We start from the raw sequence: 19,578 nt of genomic DNA, 5'->3' as shown, positions 1-19,578 counted from the left end.
ATCAGACTCTGGAATGCGTGCCCACGAAGAGTTTCGATGGGACAGGAACCATAAAGAAAAACAGCCAAACCAGGCCCTGGGGCCTTTGGAAGCCCAGGAAGGAGCAGACTGGGCTGCAGGCTGCTCAGGGTGAAAATATTTTTCGGCAGCCAGAGTGTGACCCCAGGGACACAAGGACAGGCTCCCACTTCACCAGATCCCTGCGTGCAAGGTGGGAGCCCCACACGCTACTCCCACAGCCAGTTCGAAGAGAAAACCTTTTGCGTTGACAAGACGAGGAGTATCATCGCATGACCAAGTGGGGGGCCCTTTCACAAGAACGTGAGGCCAAGTGATCAGGAAACTGGTCCTTTCAGGCCGGCCTCCCGGGGAGACAAACCCCGGAAACTGACAACAGGGCAAGATGTCAGGGAAGCCGTGCCTTTGCAAATCAGCACATCCTCGGACAATCTCAGGCGTCATCCGCTAATGAACTTGCTGAACCACAGACAATTATTTCTAGAACTGAGGGAGATGGGCAAGGGCTTGGAGGCAGGGGCTGGGCTGAGCCTCTGCGTCCACACCGAGACGGCTCTGGGCCCCGCAGATGCCTTCCAGGCCACCTTCCCTGGGACCAGGGGCCCCTCTGCGCCCTCTGCTCCCTGAATGCACGCCGTGACACTGGGGGCTGTTTACTCTCTGACAGACCTCTCCCAACCGCACTGCCAAGCCAGGGAGATCCTCCAGCCCCGGGGCCCTTGAACCGATGTGGATTCACAAAGTAGAATCATAGCGGGCAAGGTCAGAGGCAGCAAAGCCTGGGAAGAGGCAGAAGGAAGAAACTGGGGCACCTGGGCCCAGCCCCCGGTGGCTGGGGCCCACAGAGAGCAGCTGCGGATCAGAGGACAAGCTTTGCAGAGGACCCAGGTCCAGCCCGACTGAAGGATCCCTCAGACCTTCCCGCTCACAGGGGAGCACCTCTCCTCGGCAGGATGACCACCGATGACCACTCAGCCAAGCTGTGCGCGAGCACCACGGACACGGAGCTGGCAGCCGGGCCACCCTAGGGGGGCTCCTCCAGCCCTTTCTCTGTCCCATTGCAGGGCACACATCACAAATCAATGCCCGGACTCCTCCCTGCCGAGCCACGGGCTCCTCCTCTCCCAACAGCCATTCCGATCAACCCGACTGGCGCTGGCATGCCTGCAGAGCCGATCTTCCACAAGTGCCAACGACTGACTAACCCGCACGAAGAAATGGACATGCAGCCCTCAGCCCACAGGCATTTTGCTGTCAGGGGCAGAGGGCTCGGCCTCCTTTCTGTCCTCATCAAGAGGAAACAGGCACCCCGGAAGCTCCTGGTGGGGCTTTGTTCTCCTGGGGCAGGAAGGACTGCCCCCCCCCAGGCTTCTCCCCGTCCTGGCACCTGACGGCGCACCGGGCTGGCCACACACCTGGCCTCCGCACCACCCGCCGTCACCCCGAGGACAGCTCGCCGGGACGCCCCGGCCCCAGGCCGCCGCACGCAGGAGCCCCACGCCCGCACAGCTCCCTCCACAGACATTCCCCGGCACCGGAGACGGAAGAAGAACCCAGTCCCAGCCACCTACCTGAAGGAGCCAGTAGCACCTCCGGTGGAAGGTGGGGATGATGGAGGAATGGACATAGCAGCCGTACAAGCACTAGGGAGAGAGGAAAAACGAGAATTCAGTTGGAAAGAGGGAAGGAAGGGAGAGAGACGGCGCAACAGAGAAGGAACGAGAACGGGCCACGGACGCTGCCGGCACCCTGGGAGGCTGAGGGCGGGCGACTCTGGGCCTGGTTCCAGGGCCGGGACGGGGTCCGTATCTAAGAAGCACTCGCGGGCCAACACCGATGGACGGCTGGGGTGCTTTCCCTTTTGGGGGCCCTTAGAGGCATGTGAGAACCCAGAAAACCCTGGGCACCAGGACAATGCACATACGTATACATTTTGCCTATAATTTTAGGGGCTTGGAGTTACCCTTGAAGTTCATTCACAGAACCTAGGTTAAGACCCCTCGGTGTGTAGGGAGAGAATGAACCTATCTGGAATCGATTCAAACACTCACGCACGCAGGCACCCACGCACGCACGCACGCACGCCACACTCCAGACCTTCCCTGGTCAAGGACGTCGTGCCAGGCAACCCTGGCTGGCGGGACCTCTGAAGCTGGTGGGGGACGGGTAGGGGGCAATGCTTCTAGGACTGCCTTCCGGAGGCCGAGGGGCCCCTTGTGCACACGCCACTTGCTGGCTTTTAGTTTGTTCATTCATATTTCTGTTTGTTGTAAGGTTAAAGCTGCATCTTTGGCAGATGGTTTTGGAGAATCAGGTGGGTGTGTGCGTCGGGGGCGGGGGGAGGCAGTGGGACGGGACACTTGGACCGGGTGCGTGGAGCCTCCCCGTGTATGGTGCACACAGCACTGGACACTGTGGGGACAGGCTTGAAGGTAGAGGCGGGGAACGGGGACCGATGAGAACTGCCCTTCAGGTGCCTCTCAAAACCCAGCTCTGAGAGTCTTGGGAACAGGATGATGCCTTTTCTTTTGTGGCCTCGAATTCCAAACCAGAACACTGTCTTGCCATCTCCTGCAGTTTCCCTGGCTTCCCAAAGCACAGATTTCCGAATTGGTGGGGTAGAAAGTGAAGGCAGGACCCTGGAGCCTCACAGGCCCAGGATGAGTAAGGTCTCCCCTTGACCCCTCAGTGCTCATTTGAACCTCACCACAGCACCATCCCCTTGCCCCCCGGCACCGGTGCTACAGGGAGAACCAGCCAGCAGCTCTGTATTTAAAACACTCCCCAAAAGACCGAGTGCGATCCGGTTCTACTAGGAGTACATTTGAGCCCTGCCTGTCTGATTAGCAGAGTTGAAAGAGAAATCAGTTTGGACTATGGGATTCTGGCTGTAAGAAAATCAGATTTCCAATATGTTAGAACTTTTACAGATTGCTGTCAGCTGGGACTAAACCCTGTATAAACCAACCAAACAAAGTGGAAATTAATTTAAATGATTCTCTTGCAATTCTTGCCCACAAAGTATATTTATTATTAAGAAGCCAATATTCTTTCCTGACTTTTCTGGTTTTTAATACACTGCATTTTCACTTTTATTTCTGATAACTCACTCCTCCTTGCCGAAGGAGACCTCTGTTTGGAACGTTTCCTGTGAGCACTTGTTTGCCACGAATGAGCAACCCACCTGCAACTTTAATCAGCTCTTTTCCTTTGGAATTTGCATATTCTCATGGGCAGTTTCATTACTCTTACTCACGGAATGAGCCAAATGGAGAGAGACATAAATTGTTGAGAGAAGAACTCTCTCCTGTTTCTTTGAAATAAAAGGCTACACATCTGCTTTTTCCCACTGTTCATTCCTCTTGAGGGTTTGCAGACACCCCCCCCTTCACCTGTCTCCCTCTCTTTCCACTGTCTTTTCTTGAACTTGAAAAGAATGTGGTTGATGGGCAACCCCGTCTACCCCCCTTGACTGCTGATCTGCCTGGGCTGGGCTGTAGTGTCTTTGAACCACACACGAGGACCCACCGGGAATTTACCCAAAGCCTACTTCGTGCTCCTCCTGAGAGCCCACAGGAAGGAGACAGTGCGTGCCCGCTCTCCCCTGAGCCACCCCAGCACCCACAGCCTCGCCTGTCCAGAACTGCCCAGTACCAGTCAATAAGCAGGATGATGGTAAAAGGAAACATCGCCATTTCTACAACAAGGCTCATGCATTTTAATCAGAGGAACACGCGGGGCCTCGCTCAGAACCCAGCTACTCTATTTTTAGATATGACTCTAACCACCCTGGTGATCCAATGTCTCTGGTCTCCACAGATGAGAAGCATGATCTAGGAAGGCTGGGGAGAGGAAAGCAGACCCCTGAGAGAGTGAGCCATGTCAAGTAGCATCCAGGGAGGAAGGAAAAGCCCCCAGAGAGCCCCAAGGACTCAAGGAGCCCAATGGCATTGACCCCCTTCCCATGTCGCCAAGCTCCCCGTGACGCCATGTTGCCAAGCTCCGCATGAGCTGCCCATGATGCCGGGTCTCCCCTGGCTCCCTGCCTAGCTGCACTTCCAGGACTGGGAGCTCCTGGAGGCAGGGAGCCCCAGACCCCCTGAATGATGATGGCCAACAACTGTCCTACTGGACTTCACAGGAAAGTACAAGAAAGGACTCAAAGTCAGTAAATATTGCATTTTTGCTTGCGGTATTCCAAAGGCCAGGTCTTTAAACCACATGCTAGAAAAACATCCTGGAAAATGGCTCCAAATTTAGTGCTTACAGGGCTAAGCTTCAGTTTCATGACTGAAGTGTGTCAGTCGACATGACTCTGAGTCATGTCGAGTAGCTGGTTTACAGTCCTTGTGGGGAAGGAAACTTCCAGTAACCCACCTTGGCAAGCTGGAGTCAGCAAAGAGGGGCTTCCGGAGAAACAGGTCCTGCCTGGGGTGAGGGCCTGCTGGGAGGGAGGGTTCTTGTCCTTCGAGGCTGTGAAAAGGGCACCTTCCTCCTCCTGTCTCGTGGGTGGCCGTGGGGGTCAAGGGCTGATGCCCGAGTAGATGCCGGGAGCATTGCAGGGGACAGTGGGAGAGGGAGCCAGAGGGGCTGGGCGCTTCAAGATGAGCATGGTTGGCTGGGGGAAGAGTGGAGGAAGGAGTGTCAGTCCAGCAGCCGGAAAAGCAGCTGGGGACAGGAGGAGAGACAGGGCCTGGGCTGAGGACGTGGGAGGGATTAGAGTGTAACAGGCAAGGCGGGGCATGATGACAGTCCAGGTCCGGGAGGTCGGGTCTGGTCACAACAGCCGTGGGGGCCACAACAAGGAGCTTGACTTTGTTCTGGGACATCATGAACAGATCTGCCTTTTGGAAGCTCAGTGTGGCACAGCATGGCCGAGGGACAGAGTGGCAGAAGGTGAGGGGCCCGGGACCAGCCCTGTGAGCCCAGAGCCCCACTGGCCCTGGATGGCAGTGGCAACAGGACAGGTGTGGAGGGGCGACCACACTTGCCAGGTGTAAGGGCGTCTGCCCAGCCTCCTGGCTGCACGGACAGGTGTGTGTGTGTGTGTGTGTGTGTGAGGGCGGGGGATAAGTGGTCCCATGCCCAAGACAGGAGACCCCAGGGGAGCAGCAGCCTGGTGGGGGACAGGCTGATTTCACATTTCCACTTGGTGAGGTTGAGGAGCTCCTAAGATCTCCAAGCGGAGACACGGGTTAGAGTAAGGTGCAGAGGTCTGGTGCTCGGGCGGGGCTGGAAGCAACAATCGGGGATAGGGATGGTGTTGGGAGGCAACAGAGAAGCCGGGAAGGGGTGTCTGTCCAGGCTGGCTTCTCCAGCACAGAGCCAAGCCTTCAGGTGCACGGAGCAGGCGTGAACTTGACGGTACTCAGCTCATGACTGGCCTGGCTCGCCCTGGGACCCCACACCCTGGCCCTCCCCACTTTCATTGACGGCGCACCTCCCCAGCCAGCCCCACAGCCCTGATCCCAGACTCTCTCGCCAGGTCCCTTTGTGCCCGTGTCCTCACACTGCAGCTCTTTGTCCACAACAATGTCCTCCCCAAGCCCCCTGGGGACAAACTGCACACGATTTCACAAGGCAGCCCTTCAAACCCATTCCTTCCCCTCCTACTAATCAAAAAAGCAATCAAGTTTGTCTGTACTGATCTGTGTTTGACAAACTCTTGGTGCTTTTTGATTAGGCCTGGGGCTCCCCTTGGGCCTCCGTGGGTTGAGTTTTCCGTTTGGGGGCCATGACGGGGTTGGAGGGAGAATCACTTCCCAGAGCAGGTGGCTACAGCTGTGTGTGTGTGTGTGTGTGTGTGTGTGTGTGTGTGTGTGTCAGCGTGAGGTGTGTGTGCACAGGTGTTGGGGGTGTGCAGGAAAGTGTGCTGGGAGCCCCTTGTTTATGTGCATACAGCGAGAGAAAAAGAGAAAGCAACTAGCTATTTATAGGACACTCAAGGGAACTTCACCCCTAGCTGGAAACAACTTTCAAATTCGTTATATTTGCGGAATTAAGGTCTGACGGCTTCCCTTGAATGTGACAGCTGAGCAGGGAGGAATTTTTCTCTTAAATACTCAAAATTGCTTTTCTGACACTACAGGGTTCTTTTCCCCCTTCTTAAATAAAAAGGAAAGATGAATTTACAGGGACACCAATAGGAAACAGGAGCTCCCTTTAATTCAAAATACACACTTCCTATAAAGAAAGGGCACACTGGCTGCAAATCTTCTCCAACGGATTTTACCCCAATGCACTCAGGTGCTGGGAGTCCCCCCTACATGCCAGACAGTATGACAGGCCTCAACACCCAATGGCCTCAGTCGGTGAAAGAGGGGAACACCTCTGGGTGCTGAGCAAAGCTTTGGTGGTTGGGGCACTGGGACACTGTGGGACGCCTCTCCTTTCTGTCCAGCTATCAGTGGCTTTGTGTGACCAGCTGATTCCACCCCTCTCTCCCTCTCCTCCCCTCTTCCAGGAAAAGCTCAACCCTCTGTGATCCCCTCCACTCTCCACTGGGGCTCCAGAACACGGATGCACTGTCCTCAGCCTGACCTCGTGCCTCTCATTCCCTCACTCCTCCTCCTACAGTCCCACTGCCTGTGCAAACCCCTCCCAGCCTGAGTGCCTCTAGGTTCTCCCTCCCCCAGGAAGCCCCTCCTGACCAGGGCCGTGGAAGGCGTCCCAGGAAAAGGACTCCCAGGGTCCTGGGCAGCCATGAGGTGTGGATTCTGCCCCAAGTGTGATACACACCACGACTGTTATCCCCTATATCACAGAGCTGGCACTTTCCATAAAGGGCCAAAGAGAAAATATTCTTGTCCCATGAGTCAGACGGTCGCTGTTACAGCTGCTCAGTCCGGCCTTTATAGGTCATTATATAACCCTAACCCTAACCCCACAAAACCTTAATCACGGATATTGTAATTTGAATTGTGTGTGATTTCACATGTCATGAATATTATTCCTCATTTTAATTCCCCCCCAACCATTATAAAATGTAAAAGCTGTTCTTAGCTCGAGCTATATGAAAATAGGTGGTGGGCTACCTCTGGCCCATGGGCCCCAGTTTGCTAACCCTTGCCGCCCACCCCCCGCCAGACTGGAAGGAACGTGAACTGCATCGTCTTTTGTAAAATTCCACACAGTGATTTCCACAAAGCAGGTGCTCAATAAACTGAGTCCACGTGCTGGGACTATCTAAGCAGGGCACGGAGGGGGCAGTGGAGACCTAGATGGAAAGGAAGAGTCTGTGCACGTACCAAAGCCACACGACCCAGGAGAGTACGGGCCAGTCCCGTCTCCCTCCACCGTCCACGGCAGCTTTCACAGAACTTGGATGTCTCTAAAACTGGACTCAGTTGTTGTTGCTTGTTTTCTGGGCTTCAGTACGTTGGTGTATCACCCTAAATGCCTCATAGGAGATTAGCCGACTCTCTGGCACGGGGCTTGGACCAGAGCACTTCTTGGCTCTGGTGGAAGACCCCCAGTGAAAGAAAACATGGCTTCCTGTGCCTGCCAAGCACCTTCTTATTAACTAAGCAGAGTTCAGTGAGATAAGGTCCGGAAAGCTGAAAGCTCAGTATTGGGGACGTACAGGGGCGTCGGCCCTGTCTCTCAGAGGAGCAGCACAGCTCTGTGGCCTTGGCTGCCAGTGGAATTTCTTCACTAGAGCAAACATTTCATTCTGTTTCTGGACCTCCTCCCACAAGAGGCAGGGAAACCCCAAAGCCAAGGTTTACTGTTGACCTCCCTCTCTGGGGAAGTGTGAGCCCAGCATCCTACTCCACAGGTCCCCGGCTTTGCTCGCCAGGCCCCTCTAGAGCGGCGGTATCCCACATGACAGCCACGAGCCTTGTGTGACTGTTCAAATTCAAATTCAAATTCAAATTTGAATTCAGTAGAAGGAGATAACGTTGAAACTTCACCTCCCCAGCCACTAGGCTCACTTCAAGGGCTCAACGGCCACACGTGGTTAGCGGCTACCACGTAGGATGGCATGGAATGTTCCGTCATCACAGAGTGCTCCGCTTGACCCTGCAGCTCTAGAGAACAAGCGTGGAGATCCAGTGCTGAGACGTCTGGCCGAGACTCTTGGAGCCTAAGACCCCAATGGCTGGGATCTGGGGGAACCAGGGTTTGGGGGAAGATGGCACATGGGGGTTGGGACTTTTGGATGTTGGCTCCACTTTGGGGAGTTGGAATGTCTGCAGGTGGGTACGTGCCATTCGCCCCAGGCTGGCTTGAACCCATCTGCAAGTGTCTCCCAGGGTCCCCGAGCCACCACAGAAAAGCTCACTCCCTGACTCTCCCCCACTGAGAAACTTCTCGAATGCAGGTGCAACACCTGCTCTGTCCTCAGACTGGGGTGTTTATGGCACACGGCCACTTAGAATCCCAAGAGCTGGGTTAGGCTTGTGTTGGCAGCCCCGGGTTCCCCCAGTGGCATGGCCCCACCTCCCTCCCACTGGGGAGGGGACGGTCTGCACAACGACCGACAGAGTGAAAATAGATTTTCAGGTGCCTGGTTTATCTCACACACTTGAATCTGATCTTCACATGACAAAGATAAAGAGTTTTGAAAATGTGTCACGGTATGAAGGAGACAGAAGACAAAGAGAGGAGAGAAGGGAGGGGGGAATCCACCCAGAAGATGACAATTTAATCCTGCTCTGAAGTGACGAAGGCGCGAGTGGCCTTTTGTTCAGAATATTCCGGCGGGGGCAGGTGGGAGGCTGTGCCCGGGCGGATGGAGTGACAGCCAGGCCCTCCAAGAAAGGGCACCTGGGCCAGGCTGGGCCTTGTCTCAGCTGTAAGAGGAGGGCGGGGAGCTGGAATTTCCCGTAAACAGGTTCCCGCTGTTGACCCTGTGCCTGTCCCGAGCCCCAGGGCCTCCACGGTCCCTCAGTCTCCCCTGTGGAGAGAGGGACAAGCAAACCAACAAAAACAGATCAAAATGGGCCTGATGCTAAGCACAAGGTGCCCCCGGAGAGAGTGTGACGGAGGCCGGGGTGGGGAAGGGAAGAGGATGTCTCACGCTGATGGTCAGCCAGGTCCCCGAAGAGGAGGTGACATTTGTGATGAGTCAGAAAGGGTGAGTAGCAGTAGGCTGGGGGATCCCAGGGGGAGAAGGCTAGGGCAGTGGACAAGAGAAGCAGAGGGATGGGTGGCCCAGTCTGCCGACCACAGGCTGTTCTGCCGTCTCCCCCACGGGAGGAGAAGCTTAGGAAGCGTGGAAGCTAAGGCCCTGTGATTCTCGTGGCTCTGCCCTGCTGCACTGGCCCGGACTCTGCCTGTCCAAGCAGGTTTCCTGGAAGGACTGCGGAGCTTTGAAAATTCGAGGCACAAGTGCAGAGGCAGGATGAGAACTTGGGATATGACCCCATCGGCTCTCCCTCCCTCCCTCTGTCTCTGTCTCTCGTTGCTGCGTGTCTTCCTGGTACTTTCTTTTCTCTCACTGCAGCTGGGTGGCTAGTCAGAGTCCCATGCTGCCAGTGGGACTCCAGAGGCACCAAAGTGTCTTGCCTGCCTGGGCTGTGAGCTGGCGGCCCTGGGACACTCAGGGGAGCAGGAAGGCCTCTGAGCAGGCAGAGCTGTAGGGCTCTCAGGAGGGGTAAACACAGTTCCTTTGCTGCCAAATCTTGGACATCCTGGGACAAGCAGGTGCTCTCCAAGGAGCAGGTGAAGGGAAAACCCTCCGGTACCTTCCAGATCTCCCCAGACCAGCAGCAGCTACTGTGAGGTATGCAGTCTGCAGCTCTCCTGGTGCCCTGAAAGCTGGAGCAGATCCCAGAAGGCACTAGAAGGTCTCTTGTGAAGGCACTTGTTGGGGGGAGGGGGTGGTGACATGGACTCTCTCCTGTCCCTCCTCTCTAGCTCTATATTGTCCCACAGGGAGCCATCTGGGGAAGGCCAAGGCTGGGCAGGCCAGCAGTTTATCCAAGGTCACGTGGCTGGGAAGAGGCAGAGGGCGACTCTGACCTCTGCTTGCTTGACCCTGCCCGGCAGGCCAGCCCCTGGCGGCTTCTCTCAGGCATCCGTGCCAATGGCTGAGGGTCAGGCCTTCTGCTGGGCCCGCCTGCATCAAAGACAAAGGCGTGAAAGCCCAGGCTGCTCCCAGGACGGTCCTCACTGAAGGATTTGGTTTGTATTAATCTAAGATTAGACCAAATGACTCAATTCGCATGCTGTCTGCAAAAGCACTGGGCCTCAGAACTTGTTAAATAGTGAATTGCTTTAAAATTAGTTTGAGCTAAATGGATTGCAGTCTGATTTGGCCTCCGGGTTGGGTGACAGGAGAGATCTGGAATATTAGATCATCATTGACCCCATCTCCATCCTGGCCTTTCTCCTTAGATAGTCAGCAATGGCCTCTCTTAGTGTGGCTGAGGCCCCACCACCGTGAAGGACTGAGGCCAGGAAGCAAGGGGCCTGGCTGGGCCCCCTGACCTGATGCCGGTGAGTCACACAGGCAGGTCCCAGCCATGGTCATGCTTAGGTCACCCAGTGGGACCAGACCCTTCCTTGGAGAAAACCCCTTAGCCCTGTACCTTCTCTGGTAAGGGGGGACCCTCTGGGCAGAGGTGGGCACTCTCCCAAAGATTCATTCTCCACTGTCTCGGTGAACTCTTCCTCCCTGAGACTGGCTACCTCCAGGCATGGAATCCTGGCAGCCGACACTCGGGGGACATTAAATTGGTCTTCCTGCCGACTCATAGAGAGTCTCCTATGCTTCGTGCTATAGGTGACCTGGGGGAGGGGAAGAGTCCAGGGGCCTCTCCATTACTTTGGAAGGGGCTGAGATGTGCCCTCTCTGCAGACCTGGGAGCTGGGGCTCAGAGATACCAACTCCTCACCCAAGGTCATACGGACGTGTTAGAGTTCGAATCTGAACCCCGGGATTTCACCCCCATCTCACGGGTGGAAGTTTTGGTGCATGGCCAGAGGAACACAGGGGACCAGGTGGCCCAGCTTGGCTGCTGAGCTCGGATCCTCAGAGCTGGAGGAATCAAGGGGCAGAAAGAAAGGGATGGGGCAGCAAATTTTGTAAGGCTGGTGGCTTCCTGCCCTGTCCCCGAGACAGGCGGTGTGCAAAGGAGGAGACCAGAATGGGGCAGTGCCTGGCAGGCCTGGGGCATGTGTGGACCCCGCCCCATCGTCTTGCAGGCAACTCCGTGGACCCCCAGACCCTGGGGATGGGAGTGCCCCTGGGCACCGGCATCAGCAGGAGCTCAGTGGAGGGGCATGCAGGGGCAGCAGCACACTGGGCAAGGAGAGAGAGCCAAAGAGACCCTCCAGGTGGGGGGGTCTGGGGGCGGGAGGAGGAGCCACTGTCTCCCTCCCCAGACATCAGAGCCCCTGGATCTGGATGAGGAGTAGAGCGAAATTCTCGGAGGTGCTATGGGTGGATGATGGAAAGGGAGGCTCCCAACATCTCCACAGAAAATTCTAGATCATCTTTCTAGCCCACGGGCCCTTTAGGTCTCTGGTAAAGGGACCTGAAGGGGAAAATGAGCAGCAGGGGTGAGGGGACAGCATGAATTCCAAGAAGCCCCCTCCGCACCAGCCTCTTCCAGGGACCAGAGCCCCACCTCTGCTCACCAGGGTGCCTCTCCCAGGGAGAGGCTGAGCGCCCTTGGGACAGCACATCTGAATGGGGCTGCCTCCGCCTAGCTGCGCCATGAGTGAGAGGGACAATAAAGATTAAATGAATTTTTAGATAAAAAGGCATAAAAATCATGTTTAAAGATATAAATAAAATCCCTGGAGCTTCAACTTTACTATTTTTGGGGGGTTCCAGGATTAATAAATTAGTGGGTATAAAATGGAGTAAGAGCTAAAAATTGATAATGAGATAAATTTAGATTTAGGGAAGGAGGTGATCTGAGCCATGGTTCTCCAGCACAGAAGGGGGTGGGAGGCTCCGCTCTGGGGCCCTCCTGGCGGGCCTGAGGGCTCTGCTTTGGACTCCATGGCCAAACAGAGGGGCTTGGGGGACCAGTCCAGGCACCTGGCCGCCCGTACCTACCCGCTTGCGCACCCTTGGGACCCTCAGCCAGGTGGGTGTGGGCTCCTGTCCGTCCCCTGCCTTCACCAAACAGCTGTGGGTACCAGCCCTCCTGGAGCGTTCCCGTGTCTCAGACACCCCTCCAGGTACCTGGTCCCCCACAGGCCACCAAGGACTGCCGGAGGGGACACTAACCTGCCGGAGGGGACACTACCATCTCTCCTTCCCCCACTCTGTCTCTCTGCCTCCGTCTCTCTAGGTACATGCATACATGCTCTGACTCAGCTCCCTCCCCACACTCACGTTCTTGTTCTTTGAGCCCATTTCCATATATATGTCTATATATCTGGGCTATTTCTATTTCGAACACTTCCTAAAAGTACTGGGCATAAATAATAAATAAATAACGTGGAATTTCCTTTCTCTCATCAAAGCATATTGCTGAGCCCTATTTCTTGGTGCCCTGCCAGTGGCCGGAACTGCTCTAGAAAGCGCTGTGTGGCAACGGTGGCCTCCCTCCCTCCCCTCTTCCACTAACAGCTGTGGGGCCCCCTGCTGCGTACCGGCCACCCCTGTCCTGAGGACTCTGGTGAGGAAGATGGACTCCCACAAGCAACTCTCGGTCTAGTGTTCCCCTTGCCGGATGGCCTGTTGAGGCTGACCCGTCTTAATGTGGCTTTGCAGGTTGTAGCCAAAGTGATTGCTAATGGGGGACGCTGAGACTCTATAGGGGGCCTGCGGCTGTGTCCTTCGGGGTGGGGGTTTTCAGCATCCGTTCCAGGTAGCTGTTCCCTCTTCTGACTCTTGACTCATCCCATGGTCCCAGTCCCAGTCCCAGGTGGCCCACACCCATCCACAGGCACACACCATCCTGGTGCCCATGGCACTGGGCAACACATATGGCTACGGGCGACAGGGGAGTCCGGGAAAGGGATTCTTGCTTCAACCAGGCAATGGGGTTTTGTTTATTAAGGAGCTGGAGGGAAATGCCAGGGCCTGAGTCTGTGGTCATGTTAATGGGAGGCTGGGCTCGGTGCCAGGACATTAAGTAGAATCGAATTCCTGAAACCAGCTTTAATCAGCAGATTTTTAAGGTTAGAATTACTCTCTCCTCTCGAAGCCTTGCCAAGGTTAATTTGGGCCTGAGCATGCAGAATTAATGGGCTGGACAGAGGGAATCAGCCTTTTCCCGATTTTTTCTCAAGTTCACAAAAACATCACTAAAAAGAGAGGGGGCACCAGGGAAGAGCCCTCTGGGGAAGGGCGCACCCCTGGCCTCCCCTGATCACTCCAGGGCCTGTGTCAGAGACGCAGCCAAATGGGATTACGCTGACAGGCCTGTTCCAGCTCAAGGAGGCGCCAGGATGGGTGGCAAGTCTGCTTGTCCTGGGAACCCAAGGGCGGTACTGAGCAGGGTCTGAACCCGATGCTTAGGGTCCCTCAGGAAGTCCTGAGCCATGATCCTTCTCTGAAAAACGAATGTGCTGGGAACACTGTGGAGGGCTTACCCTCACCCCCCGTTCTTGGTGCCTCCAAGCGCCTGAGCACGTGCGACACCCCCACGGCCCTGGCGCTCGGCGGCCACTCAGAACCTCAGTCACTTTGTGCCCTGAGCTTCGATTTCCTCATCTGTGGAATGGAAATAATAACAATAATGATAATGAAGGGGTGAGCTTTGAATAGTGTGGGCCACACAAGGTGGTACCTGTGGTGTCCCAGGAGGAGGGCTCCACGACCTTGGACAAGAGCCCTCCTTCCTTTGAACACAGGCTGATGAGGAACGCTGGCCCTCGTGGGAGACCAAGGGGAGGAGGGAATGTCCTGGAGGGGCCCTGAGGCCCCCAGACAGAGGCTTCTGTCCTCTGAAGAAGGGCGGAGTGGGGGGGGCCTAGGCCCCTCCCTGACCTTCCTGATTCACCCCTGGCAGCAGGGTGTGGGCAGGGGAGCCTGACCTTGATGCTCACAAGCATTTCTTAGAGTGCGTAGAGGACTGGGAAGGCCAAGGGGTGGGGTGGGGGGGGGGCGTTTGTTCTCCTTGAATGTCAATGTCCTTAGTAGAGGGCAGGGCTCTGACCACCCAGGTCTTGCCGGTTTATTCCATCGAGTAAGCATGTTTTCTGTGACTGGAGCACAGGAGGTCTTCCTCAGTTTCCCCAGGTACACCCTCCTCTTGGAACGGGAGGATGGTGTCCCCACCCTACAGTGGGGACACCCTTTCTCCATCAGAGACCCTGCCCCCAAGCTGGAGTGCGAGCTCCCACTCTCCTTGCTCTCCAACACATGCAATGCCCCCCCACCCGCTTTCGTCCCCTGAATGGTGTGGACCCTTTGTTTCCTGGAGCCGGGGGCTATTTGCAAATCTCTTCTGACCCTTGTAGAGAAGCAGTGGCCCATCCCTCCAAAGGTTCAACACGGAAGTACCACATGACCTAGCAACTGCCAGAGAATTCCAAACAGCCACGCAGACCAGCAGGCGCACCCCCGCTCACCGCCCAGTCCTTCACAAAGACCAAGCAGCCCGTGCAGCCATCCCCGGCGGTGGGTAAACAAAATGGGGCAGAGCCACACGATAGAACGTTGCTCGGCCCCAAGAAGGAACGCAGCGCCGGTGCACGCCACGGCGTGCAGGAAACCCTGAGAAGACTGAGTGGAGGGAAAGCCCCAGAGTAGGCAAACGCATACAGCCAGAAAGCAGCTTTCGCAGGGGCAGGGAAAGAAGGGGGGGTCTCCTCGGTGGGGGACGGAAGCGCTTTGGAATGAGATAGAGGTGACAGTTGCACAGCCTTGTGAATGTTCTAGATTCTGCGGGAGTGTTCACTTTAAATGGGTTAATCTTACGTTATGTGAACTTCACCTCAGTTAAAAACAAAGCAGACCTGTGACCCAGGCGCTAACAAGGGTCAGGGACCCGACTGTGCCCAGTCCCTGCAGACCCTGCCTCGTCTTCGGGAACTCGAAAGGACCCGGGACACCGAGGCCTGTGTGCACCCCACCTTCTCCGCTGACATACACTTACCGAGTGCCTGTCACGGGGCAGATACTTGCAAGGTGGTTTGGACCCATGTTCCTCTACATCTCCCCAGTCCTGCCACTGAATGTTCTGGAAAAGTTGGTTAGGCCGAGGACCGGAGAAAAGGTTGCTCAGGAGAGACAAAGCCTGAGTTTCCAATAGGGATGGAGCCTACCCGTCTCTGTATCTGCAGAGCAGACCCCCTTTGGCAGAGCGAGCCGAGGCTTCCAGGCTCAGAGGGTGTCAGCTGATGCCCGGTGAGGGGGAGGGGAGAGGAGGTCCCATGATGGCGGGGCCCAGGGGCTGAGCCACTCTGGCCATCTAGGCAACAGCAGCTGCTCTGCCTGCTGAGATCTGAACCCTGGAAACCCTCTTTCCAAGACCCACCCCTTAGAGGTTCCGAGAGGTGCGCTCTGCGGGGGTGATCGGGAATGCAACTGGCTCTTCACTTGGAGCGGAGGCTGGTTCCGCATTTTACCGGGGCCGGTGGGAGGCCGGGTCTCCCTGGACTGGAAGCCTAAGCGCAGTGAGAGGCGGGGTGGAGGGTGGTCTCAGGGTTCACATGTGTACTTAGGTCGAGCAGCAGACCCTATATCCAATAAAGCATCACCCAGCCTGGGCCTCTGTAATTACACTTGCTTTTCCCGAGCAAGCGGTCCCCAGCCTCCCTGGGGAAATAACAGATTGTCCGGCAGCCTCCAGGACGTGAGCCTCCCCGGGATGCAGGCAGGGGGCGGGATTCCTAAAGGGGAGCAGCGGGCCCCCTGCACTGAGCTGCTTTCCCTGGGCCCCGTTGGAGGGCTCTCTCGTCCACAGCCCTGCATTTTATCTGCCTTGTGATGGATCTGCAGGTTCCGGAAAGAAAGAATGCAATATTTTAAAGTGTGTAATGACATGCAGGCTGCATGTGGTACAAATTTCCTGGATGTATAAAATGGGAAAGAAACAGGTTTTCTGTCGCCTGCAACGATTCGGCAGAGTTAAAATATGACTCGTTGGAATCCAATCTGCTGCTAACCTGCGAGGGGCGGTGTTGAATGTTGCAGGCAGAGCGGGGAAGTGGCGGGCTTGCAGCCCGGGGCACCTGCGGATAATTCAATCCCACCTGTCTCCAGTTCTGCATCTGTGCCGTTTACAAGGCCAGCGCCTTCCCTCCCCTCCTCGCCCCTTCACACTGGAGGTGGGCTGAGACCTCGAGGGCTCTGCTTTCCCTCCTGCTGCGGCTGATTAACAGAAACCCCTCGGTGCCACGCTTTCTGTCTTCTGCGTGGAGCTCGGCTACCCAGGGCCTCTCCCTGGACTTTTGCGTGTGTCTGGCCAAAGTCGCCTATGGATGAGTCCCCGCATGCTGGCTACAGGGCACACATTCTCCGTCTGTCCCCGCAACGACCCTTCAGGGTAGGAATTAGCACTCCCACTCGGAGGAAGAGGACCCAAGCCTTACAGAGGCCAAGACTCCTCCAAGTTCAACAGGAATTCCGACCTGGGGCCAGCTGGATGGTGACCCTAAAGCCGAAGCCCATGGCCCTGAGCAGGCCACATCTGCTCTGGCCTGGAGACTCTTATCTCCCGACGTGGGACAATGGGCCTTAAGGTGTGTGACCGCAGGGTCAGAACTAGAACCCAGACCCACGGTTCCATTTTACCGCCAAGCTAAGGCCCTTCTCACCAGGGAACAGCTTTGAGAGAAAGAACAGCATTGACTTGGGCCTGTCTTCTGGGAGAAGACCCTCGGGCCGTGGACATGAAGGTGGGTTCAGGGCCACAGAGCTGGGCAGTGGCTCCGCCCGTCCTTGGGGCACTCTGACCACATCCCTGTTGGTTCCTACAAGAGCTGCTCAGTCTCTCCTGGTGCCATGGGATGAGATGAGAGTCAGGAGCCTCATCTCAGGAAAATGCTAGGGTATCCCGGCACCCCTCCCCTCACTGAGTACCGTTTCAGGTTAGGAAACCCCGGGCCCACCCTGAGGAAGGGGGCCAGGCCAGCATCCCAATACCTCATCAGCTCTGTGACTTGTCCACAGCACGCCCCGCACTCCCGGAGTCGGCCTCTGCCGTCTTCCCTAAAAATGTGTCAGCCAGCCACCCTTCCCACTCCGCAGTGGCTTTCGGTGGCTGCCCTGAGCCTCTGGCCCACCCCTGTGGCCTCCCACCCAAGGTGCCCAGACAGGCCATGGTGGGATCACTATTCACAACAGGTCACTGGCCATTATGGGAAATATTTTGCTTCTCTACCTTGGAACTCTTCCATTTGTGCGCGTAAAATATCCCGGATAGTTATGAGGGTAGGGATGAAGACCGGGAGGAGGAGGATGGGAGCCTTGGCGTGGGTGGCCTGCAGCAGGGCCTCTGTGGCCTTGAGGTTGGAACCCTGCTGAGAGAAGTCCAGAACAGGGCAGGGAGAGGGCTGGAGGCCGCCAGGTCTGAGGTCTTCAGGGGAGGTGACACATGGGAACAGTGAGCCAGCCGTGTGGCCCCTCGAGTCCTGGGCTCCACAGCCCCCACCCAGCCTCGCTGTTCCACACAGATGCCCATGCAAAACTGGCCCCACACTCCGCCTGGCTAGATGTCCCCCTCCCTCCAGCTGGCACCCAGCCATCCACACACAGCCAGTGTTTACTGCCTTTCTTTTTTTTTTTTTAATTTTTTAATTTTATTTATTTATTTGACAGACAGATCACAAGTAGACAGAGAGACAGGGAGAGAGGAGGAAGCAGGCTCCCCGCTGAGCAGAGAGCCGGATGTGGGGCTTGATCCCAGGACCCTGGGATCATGACCTGAGCCAAAGGCAGAGGCTTAACCCACTGAGGAACCCAGGTGCCCCGTTTACTGCCTTTCTTGAGAGCGGAGTTCTCACCCGGGCCTCGAGCCCACACAAGGACAAGGACTGGTGGGGCCACAGGCACAGTCTGCGAGAACCCTGGGGGACACCCCTCATGCAGCCCTCAGGAGGGACCTTGAGGTCTGCAGCAGGCGCTGGCCCCACAGAGGGTCCTGCTAGAGGTGCCCCTTGGAGGAGAGACACCCTGGAGGAGAGACACCCCCCACGCAGGCTCAGCCCCCAGCGGCCCCTCCGCAGCCCTGCGGCCAGAGTGTCATGTCCCCTGGCCTCCATCCTGCCCTCCCAGCCTCCTCCCATGAGCGGGATTCCCTGCGCCCCGTGGGAACCAAGCCACAGACAGATTCTCACCCTCTCGGAGCCTGTCAGCCTGTGCAGCTTTTGTGATCAAATATTGTTATATTTACCTAAGGATCAGTTAGGAAGCAATTTTTGAGATGATGAATATTTAATGCAATATTTAAATATTTAATAGGAACTTTCTCAAACCTGACTTAATAATCCATGTCGTAGGGAGAGGAAAACGGGGGTTGCGTTTAACATTTTCACTTCCTCTAGTACTCTCTCCATGTTTGCTGGGCTTTTTTTTTTTTTTTTTCATGGCAGAATTTTAATTATACTCAATATTCCAGAGAGAAATTCTTTTCTCATTAAAACTTAACTCTTGCCGACAGCAAGGTGGGCGGGTGGGTGGAAGAGCATTGAATTGGAAAGTGTTTGGAGCTGAAAGGGGCTCTTGTGATTGTCCGTGTGCTAGCCCGACCGAGGCAAGGAAGGCCCGTCTGTCTGTCCGTCCGAGGTGGGCTGGGCGTCGGCCGCCTCCTGCAGGAGCCAGGAGCTCCATCTGAGACCCCTCTTGCCTGCCGGATGTCTGCTCAAGTCAAGGCCCAGACCCACCCCAGTGGGGCTCCCGACAGGTGGCACTGCCAAGCCTCGGTCCCTCCAGCCCTGGCCACGACTAAGCACAGCAAAATGAGTGTTTCAGCGCTGAGGAGGTGACCACAGACCTTCCTGGAAGAAAAGTTCAAACCGAGTGCAAGACTCTTCTAACACGAGTGTCAGCTGTGAGGATGGTGGAGTCCTTGCTGGAGGCCAAGTCCTGCGTGCCCCACCTTCCCCTTGGACTCCTCCAGCATCTGCTAGGTGGCCTGTGCCTTTCAGTCTAGAGGTCAGGAAACCCATTCCACCTCGTGAGGGGTCTTAGGACAAACCCTCCAATCCAGGCAGAGCCTCCCGGTCCAGGGTCACCTCGGGCAGTTTCACTCTGGCTGGGCTCTCACAGCCTGCGGGCCAGCCCAGGCCTGCCTCACACTCCGTGAGGGCAGTGGGACATCACTCCGCTGACCATCCCTTGAGCTCAGACCACAGCTCCCGTGGACTCCCTGCTCTTTACCAGCCCTGCCCCCCCTCCTTTCTGCAGGTCCTTCTGTGATCTCTTCTCATAGCATCTTCTCTTCCCTGCTTGGATCATTCCAGAGGCCCTAGCTCCCTCCTTCCCAGCGCTCCAGATCTCCCTCAAGGGAGGCCCGTGCCTTTCCCCTCCGTTCCTCAGTCCTTTTTCCGTCTCCATGAAACCTTCCTCGGTGGCCAGTGTGTTCAGGCCACCAGCATCGGAGTGAATTAGTGTCCCTCCAAAGCCGCCTAGGCGTCATTTCTTGAAAAGCACAGATGTAACCCCGCCTTCTCTGGTGTCCTAGCAGCGGCCAGGGGAAATTTCAT

The 19,578-nt window shown here is 56.3% G+C and overlaps 1 protein-coding gene across 6 annotated transcripts in view; it reads right to left on the bottom strand.

The window, feature by feature from the left end:
- Positions 1 to 19,578, bottom strand: part of CAMTA1 (calmodulin binding transcription activator 1) — an 812,384-nt gene that overhangs the window by 231,376 nt on the left and 561,430 nt on the right. For all 6 annotated transcript variants that reach the window (XM_032863301.1, XM_032863304.1, XM_032863298.1 and 3 more), the window contains one exon: positions 1,590 to 1,661. In XM_032863301.1, the coding sequence (XP_032719192.1) occupies positions 1,590 to 1,661 (72 nt within the window). The remainder of the gene's footprint in view (positions 1 to 1,589; positions 1,662 to 19,578) is intronic.

This window comes from Lontra canadensis, unplaced genomic scaffold (assembly GCF_010015895.1).
Source record: "Lontra canadensis isolate GAN:19392208 unplaced genomic scaffold, GSC_riverotter_1.0 scaffold25, whole genome shotgun sequence".
NCBI classification, from domain to species: Eukaryota; Metazoa; Chordata; class Mammalia; order Carnivora; family Mustelidae; genus Lontra; species Lontra canadensis.
Note: the sequence above shows the minus strand (reverse complement) of the source record. Positions and strands in the feature narration are given on the sequence as shown.